At 49.7% G+C, this 8,069-nt stretch overlaps 1 protein-coding gene across 1 annotated transcript in view; it reads left to right on the top strand.

Annotated features, from left to right (window-relative positions):
* OLIG3 (oligodendrocyte transcription factor 3) overlaps positions 1–6,101 on the top strand; it is a 7,115-nt gene extending 1,014 nt beyond the window's left edge. Inside the window, exon 2 of the mRNA XM_026076231.1 lies at positions 6,062–6,101. Within this exon, the coding sequence (XP_025932016.1) occupies positions 6,062–6,101 (40 nt within the window). The remainder of the gene's footprint in view (positions 1–6,061) is intronic.
* The last annotated feature ends 1,968 nt before the right edge of the window (positions 6,102–8,069 follow it).

An 8,069-nucleotide genomic window follows, 5' to 3' on the forward strand; every position in this document is an offset into this window, starting at 1 on the left:
TGCCTCGCCTCGCACGGGCTTAGTGTAGCAAGGACCTTGCAAAGGTAATGTTTTAGGCGGCTTCTGGGGCGGCGTTTTCTTATTACGCTAAAACGAAAGAAAAAAAAATCCCTCTTGTAAAAAGAATAACAATAATGCCGCTAGTGGTAATAAAATGTAAATATTTCCTTAAAATGGATGCAAAAAAAAAGACATGGTTGTCATTGTAGTGTTCGCGGCTGCTCAGAGACGATGGGATCGGTTTGGGGCTTCTTCTTCTTTTCCGGGATTTTCCTTTTCTTTTCTTTTGAACGGCAACATCTCAAAAATCTTTTCTCTGCTCCAAAACAGGGTCTGGAAGCGTAGTGGAGTCCCGATGTAGCTCGAAAAGAGTGCATGCATGCTTCTAACTGAATCTTCTTAAACACGTTGTACAGGCAATGATGCAGTTTTCCTTGTAACAAGGACTTCATAGTGAATTTACTAAAGTTTATTTCAGACTTGGTTGCGATGCGGTTTTGTTTGCGGTTCTTTTTCTTCTTCCCTCTGCGTCTGCTTGAAAAAAAAGAGAGGGAAATTGTGCAAAACACAACACAACCGTCCTCCGGGTCTGTTTTGCCAAATCTTCGTCTCCTGCTCTCAGTGGAGTGTACTAGTTCAGCTGGCTGGGGTCCTCGTCACTTATTTCCCTTGTTGGCATTGGTTTTGTTTTTTTGTTTTTGTTTTTTGTTTTTGTTTTTGTTTTTTTGCATGCGGGGTCGGCGCTTGCCAGATCGGTTACTTGTATTACTAAATCGGAATCTTTGTTGCTGTTTATTTCCTTCTTGGTATGTTTTCCTGGGCATTTGCTTGAAAAACTGTTATTATTAATTTCGTTTGTTTGCTTTTGGTTAGGCCCTGAAAGACAACACCGTGTCTTTATTTTTTATATATTCTTGATAACTATCGATATATTTATTATTGACCAGTGTTTCTGGATGAGATTTCCAAATAAAAAAAAAAAAAAAAGAAATACAAGCTGCTGGTTTCGCCTTTGTCTGGGACTATAAACTGAGAAAAGGATACGTATTCGATCGCTTCGGGTTTCGCTGTGACTTTTCTAAGCCAGCTGGAGGAGGCTGGTAACTCTGCTTGTGTGGCTCGCGAGTCGCACTGCCTTGGAAATAGCAATAAAAACGAAAGCAATTGTCCAAACGTCCCCGTGTGTGTGTGAGTGTGTTCTTTGAATTACAGGACTCTCTCTTTTTAAATAGTGCTGGAAGTATGTATGAATTCAGAAACTAATGGCCATCAAGCGATTGCCAAGCGGCAGGAAGGACGGGCCGCGGTCACAGTTGGTGCAAAAGGGGGCAGATGCGTTTATAACTAATAAGGGGCAATAACTTTTTTCTGGACATCCGCTGTCAGGCCTCTACCAGGAGGGAAACCGAAGCCTGAAAAATAAATGCCAAAGCCAACTGTTCCGCGACGGGACGTGATACTGCGGGAGCAAAACGGTGCTCAGTAAGAGCAGGAGAGGGTGCTCCTAGGGAAGTGGCTCCCGCTGCCGGGTCCCGCGGTGGAAGCGGAATCCCCCGGGACGCGGCCCCGCTCGCTGCTTCCCTGCGGGCGGGCGGACAGGGGCAGCGGGGCACCTCCCCGGCCCCGGTCCCGGTCCCGGCCCCCGGGGCAGAGGCAGAGGAGAGAGGGTCCTGCTGTCGAGCCAGGAGCAATTCCCGGCTTGGCGGGGAAGAAGCTGTCCCCGGGACCGGAGGCACTGGGGAAAAGTCGGGGAGAAGCTGTGCTTTGGCAGGGACTTATTTCCACCGAGTTTAGGCAGGCGAATGGGAGGATAACGGACGGTTCCCCTTCGGTGATCCGTGCTGCCGGGTGATGGGGGACTGTCGAGGAGAGACTTCAAGGAACATGGGGAACGCGACTCCCTTCCCCAGAAAGCTCAGTGTTGACAGGTGAGAGGGTGGCATTTAAATCGAGATACGGGGCAACTTTTCGAAGGTACTTAAGGTAATCGCACTGATGAACGAGCTATGCAATATTGTAACAACTAATTCGTTAAGACATAAGAATGCACGCACAAAAAAATTAAAAATAAATAGGACAACTATAATAGGACTACTATTGCCCCGAAAACATACTAAACTAACGAATCATGATGTAAAAAGTCCACTCTGGGTTAAGTAAATCCTTCCAGTACTTCAACAAGATGATCGAGAGCTGCTGCAGTTTCCTTTCCTTTCCTTTCACTACTATTGCCCCGAAAACATACTAAACTAACGAATCATGATGTAAAAAGTCCACTCTGGGTTAAGTAAATCCTTCCAGTACTTCAACAAGATGATCGAGAGCTGCTGCAGTTTCCTTTCCTTTCCTTTCCTTTCCTTTCCTTTCCTTTCCTTTCCTTTCCTTTCCTTTCCTTTCCTTTCCTTTCCTTTCCTTTCCTTTCCTTTCCTTTCCTTTCCTTTCCTTTCCTTTCCTTTCCTCTTCTCCTTCCCGTTTGCAGCCGTGCACACTTCCTCAGCCTTCCAGAAGCGTTTCCTCCCCCCGGCATGCGGCCGGCTCCGGCGCGGCGGGGACGGAGCCCCGGGGAGGCGGCGCGGCGTGACTCTGCCGGGCGCCCCGGGCCGGCCTGCGGGCTCAGCGCGGGGCGCTGGCCCTGTCCCGCCACCGGCCCCCCTGCCCGGCCCCCGACAGCCAGTGGCAGGTCCCCCCCGCCCCGGCCGACAGAGGCAGCTTGCGGCTTTGGTGGCGGAGGGGACGAGGCTGGCAGGGGCTAATGCAGCTGTGCGCAAAGCTGCGCCTCCCCCCGGCCGCAGCCTCTGCCCGGGCCCGGGGAAGCCGCCGAGGAGCCCGGAGCCAGGTGCCCCGACCTGCCTGGCCGTGGTCGAGTTGCCAAAAAGCACTCCAGCTCACGCTCCCAAAAGCATCACTGGGCGCCCTTCGGCCCTGGGGACCGGAGGGAGCTCTGCCTGAGCCAAAGGCAGGTTTGGTGGCATTTCATCCCTTCCAGCCAGCCACGACATGCAGATCCACTCCCTCCTGTCTCCGGCGCTGGCTGAAAGAAGCAAAAGGAGCGCCGCTGCTGCAGCCGCAGAGGGCTCTGCCTTCTTTTCCCCGTTTCCCCTAACTTTAGTGCGCACCCTGAAGCCCCCTGGCTCAGGGCGCTGCTCTCAGGGTGCACAAACCCATTCTCTGCTTTTCCGGAGYAAAAGCGATCAAGCAGCTGCACGGTACCGAGCCAGGTTTTCGAGTCCCCGAGGAAGGAGCAATAAACGCGTGTCCCCGGAGCCCGCCCTGCCCGGGCAGCTCACCGGGGTCCCGGGGAGCTCTGCCGGGGGGAGCCCGGGTCCTCGCCCCCCGCCCGCGGGTCAGGGGCACCCCAGGATACCAGTGCGATACGGGGCTTCTTGACTCCTTAGTTTGACTTCCCGGCCCTTGGAGAGGGGGGAAAGGAAAAGCGCATCCGCCGAGATGCCGTTTCCTTCTCTTTTCCGATGTGGGAAAATCCCAAGCCACGTAGGGATGCGACCTGCGGAAGCGCCCTCGGGGAGGTTTCTTCGCCTGCTGCTTGAGGGTCAGGAAACCTCTGCCAGTTCAAGAGAAACTCGAGCAGCTCCGTGTCCCGTCCCTCGCTCCAGGCTCCCGCCCGGAGCCGGCACCGGCGCTTCCCCCCTGCCCCGCCGGCTCGGGGTGCTCCCTGCGGCCCGGGCGCGGGCTCTCTCCGGGCTTTCAGGCTCGGTCACCGGCCTTTTTCCACCCGCTGCCCCTGTTCTGCTCCCTGCCCGAGGTCTCGAGGCCCTGCCGGGCGCTAGGGCGGCCGCTCCGGCCGGGGCTCCCAGGGGGCCCGGGGGCCCTGGTTCCCCGCCCGCCCTCCTTCGGGTCTTTAAGTACTGGGGGGAAAAAAATCGGGAGAAGCTGCCCATGGGGCCTTCATTTGCGGAGAGAGGCGGGAGCTCTGTGGGGTTTTTGTGTGTGTGTGTTGGGGGGCGCCTTCCCCCGCCGCCTGAAATACACCCGACAAATACAATAAATCCGGCAAAAAGCAGAGAGGAAAACTGGGGGGTGCGTATGAAAAGGAAGCCGTGAGAGACCCGCCGGCGGGGGAATCGTGCCTCCGTCCAGGCCCCGGGGGGCGGGAGGGCACGGCCGGGCAGCGCGGGCCTCCCCCGGCCCCGCAGCCGGCCCCGCGACCGGCCCCGCGACCGGCAGCCGGCTCCGGGCTCCGGCGGCTCCGCACGGGCCGCCCAGCGCGGGCTGCTCCTCCCGGAGGCACCGCGGCTTCGCGCTGCCGGCACAGCGTGATTTGCGCGGCACACGAGTAAGTGTGTATACTCGTATATATCTATATATGCAGTATATATCTCTATATATCTGTAAATGCAAATATATATATATATACATAAAAACACATATGGGTGTGTGTGTGTATATACACATATATATGCACACATAAAAGGTGGATAGATTCTGGTTCCTTTTCAGCTGTGCATCCATTTACTTTCCACCAGGTCCCGGATCGGAGTGGGGGATGGAGCCTTCTGGTCTCTTAGTCCCACTGGGAAGCAGTTTCCTCTCCCTTCCCAGTACCTCCCAGTTCCCATTGGAGGAGGGGGGGGGGTTATGCCGCTGCCTCCACCTCCACGGATTCACTACAGTCTTGACACCAATCCCCCCTGGCCCTAGGCGTTTGATTTAACTCCCTCAGTTGTTTGGTTTCTTTTCTTCCCCCCTCTGCCTTCCCACCGATTCCCCCATCTGACAAACCAGAGCCACGCCGTCCCCTTAAGGGGCGCCTTTTCCCCTGCTGCTAAACGGGGGCCCGTGGGGGAGGCGGGGAGGTCGGCTTGTGTTTTGATTAATATGGAAATAAAACGCAGAAATAGCAGCAGTACTTAGCTTCATTGCTCCAGTTTAGAGATTTATTGGCAAGGAGATAAACATTAGTCTGGGGGCTAGCTCAGTAATTCACAGTCTTCACCAGTTATTACCAAATGAACAAATCGTTTTTCTTGAAATCAGCAGAGAAAAAAAAATAAAAAAGACAAAAAAAAAAAGAAAAAAAAATCTTTTTTAATAGGTTGTCATCCACCCTGGGTCTGACCCAGCTGCTGTCCGCCCAGCTCTAGCACGGGGGCTGTGGCCCAGCTGCTTTGGCCAGGCCCCCACTCTCCAATCAAAACTAATAAGGAGTTTATCACAGATCCCTGTCTCTTAAAATGCATACATCCTGCTCTGCCTTACCTCCGACTTTACTTCATATCTTCCCAGGAAAACTTGTTTATTCTTTGCAGCCCCACTTTCCCTCCTGCAGAAGCAGGTATATAGTGATTTGAGCCGGAAAGAATTGTCCCAGCATAACATTGCACTGCTGCCGGGGAAAACAAAGGGCAAGGCTGGAAGGGGCCTATAGTCTTTTATTAGATGCAGTGATATACTTGGGGAAAATGGACCCTCTGGGGGCACATAAGCCTATTCTCAGCTCTGAAATGGAAACAGCAAGCTAAGTGCAAGCTAAATACTAAAATGTAAGTGGGCATCTTTCACAGGACTTCTGTGAAACCTGAGGGCTTGAGATGCATTCAGTGCCACTGGAGATGCCCTAAGACACCTGAGACAGCCACACTGTGCCAACAAAAACGATCCAGGACACTCATGTTCTTCTGGACCAGCAGCAGAGTCTGGGTGGGATATCCAAGGGCACCTCAGTGGCGATAAACACCTATGTTTAGGCAGCTGATTTGAGCCCTAATTGTTTATCATTTTGTGTTCTTTGTTCTTTAAAGTAATGAAGCTGACCAGAACTGAGAAAGGCTTGCAGGTCACAGGAATAAAATTAGCAGGAGTTGCTAAACTTACACCATGCCAGGGGGATGATGCAGTTTTTAACAGAGTAGTAGCTGTAGGTGCGCTTCCTCCAGCACATCCAACAACTTCCAAGTAGAAAACACTGAACTGAAGACACCAGAAGAGTGAAAGGAAGAGACTGCAGTCTGCTTATCCCAAACAGTCTTCATCATTCTCTTCCCCCTTCATTTCCCCCTCCTAGAGTTGAAACAAAACCATTTTGCTTGATTTCACATTAAAGTAAGCATCTATGTGCGGCCATTGCAGCTGCAGGACAGTAACGTCTGGCTGAAGGGCAAAGCTTCTTAAAAGCTAGCATCATCACTTGAGATTGCGTGACCAAAATCTGTGCCCAGTTCCCCAGAGTCTCCCAAACTTCTTATGAATCTTAAGGATGTGATTTGATACAGCAGCGGCAAAAAAACACAGATCAGTATTTTTAATTCAATCTTTTTTGTTTGTTTCCTTTTCCACACAGTTGTTGATATGTACATCTTGAAAGTTTCCCTAAGTTTTGGGTTCATGTGCACTTTGACCCATGTGAATGATTTTTAAGTTACCTGGCAGAACAGCATCAGAACCTGCCGGATAGGGCAAGAAAAACTGTAGGCAATGCAGTAATTTCAGTATTTGTGCTGAAGACCTGTGGAGACCTGCAAATCAAAAAAATTAATGGAATCCTTCTAAAACACATAGAGAACTGACAACAAGAGAGATTTGTACAGGGTCTGTTTCTGATGCCATATAAGCTAGGCTAAGTAGCTAAGACTCAAATTTTAAGGCAGAGATAATGGGAGAGCAGCAGCAGATCACAAAAGCCTCTAGTTACAATGGGTAGGAACAGGAGCAGCAGCGGCAATGTTATATACCCCTCAATTGCGATTGAGACCAGCTAGATGAGAGGCAAGTTTATTAGTGTTTAAATGTTAGTGCATATGGCTTCGTGATCATTGTGCAGACATTGAATTATGATAAAGAACAGAGAGCTCCTCAAAAGGAGCTTCCTCTTATTTCTAAAATAAGTCATGTGCAATGTTTTCAAAGGCAGCTTTAAATACAGGCCAGTCAAACACAGAATAGGGCAGGACAGGAACTGCTGTTTCTGAGTGCATGTCCGATTTCCAGGGAACCTGGTCCCATGTCAGTGATAGAAATAAGGACATGGTCGTGCTTTAGTCGCACCACTGGAAGAACATGTAACTCACATTGAAACATTTTACAAATTATTCACTAAAGAAAAGTTGATGCTGGTGTTATAAAAAATGGATTTTGTTTTTCACAATACTAAATGACCTCTCTGTAAACTTACTAACATTTTGTGAGGTTTTTTTTCTTTTGAATATTCCACTTTTATTTTCATCAGTTTATACTCAGTGCCTCCAGCTGTCAAGCACCAGGTGCTACTTTGCTGTGTTTCAGCTGCAAACTACTAGGTAGCTGTCTGAAAAATGTATCATTTCTTCTGCATTTTTAAAAAGTGGAGAAATATTTCAGAATTAATACTGTACTTATTTTTACATAACTTGATCTTTGGCCTAAAGGAGTCAAGAGCCATGTGGTGGCCGTGGGCAGTCTGGCTCTGTCCCTGCTGCTCTGAAGGAGCAGCAAAAGGTCTCTGGACCCTTTACAGAGGTGGACATGTACCACCCCACTACTTTATTGCTTTAAATGACACTTTGTGTGTAAAAGTTTCTCCACAATAACAAGTAGGAAATAGCACCACCGACAAAGCTGGGGCTATTTGCAACGGGTAGCTAGTTGTATCACAAAGTCCTATCGCTTTCAAAAGTCCATCTATTGTGAAGAGGAACAAGCTAGTTTCTGCCAGCATATAAGCCTTTCCTTATATGATTTATGGAGATAGTGTCAGATGTATGAGATTTTCCCCATACTGTGCTCAGCCAACCAAATCTTACTGATTTCTCAGGACTTTCAGATTTCAGCAGAAGCCTTGAATTTGGTAGACGGGTGACTTGTGGCATCCATTGCTTCAGAACACACATCAATGAGATTTTTGGTTGATGGATATAAGAAATATATGCCTGTATGTATCATATTTCTGCATGTTCTTATTCATTCATAAAGTGTGATGGAAACAACTTGCCATTCACCTTTAATGGGTAATGCATCTTTCTGAGCTGAACTGTGGTGTAGACTGGCTGATACATCTTGGGCTAAACTTGATGTCATATATGGCTGACACTAACAGGTCATGCATTGTTTTGCATAGCTAAATGAAGGAGCCTATC

The sequence above is a fragment of the Apteryx rowi genome, unplaced genomic scaffold (assembly GCF_003343035.1).
Source record: "Apteryx rowi isolate R43461 unplaced genomic scaffold, aptRow1 scaffold_429, whole genome shotgun sequence".
NCBI lineage: Eukaryota > Metazoa > Chordata > Aves > Apterygiformes > Apterygidae > Apteryx > Apteryx rowi.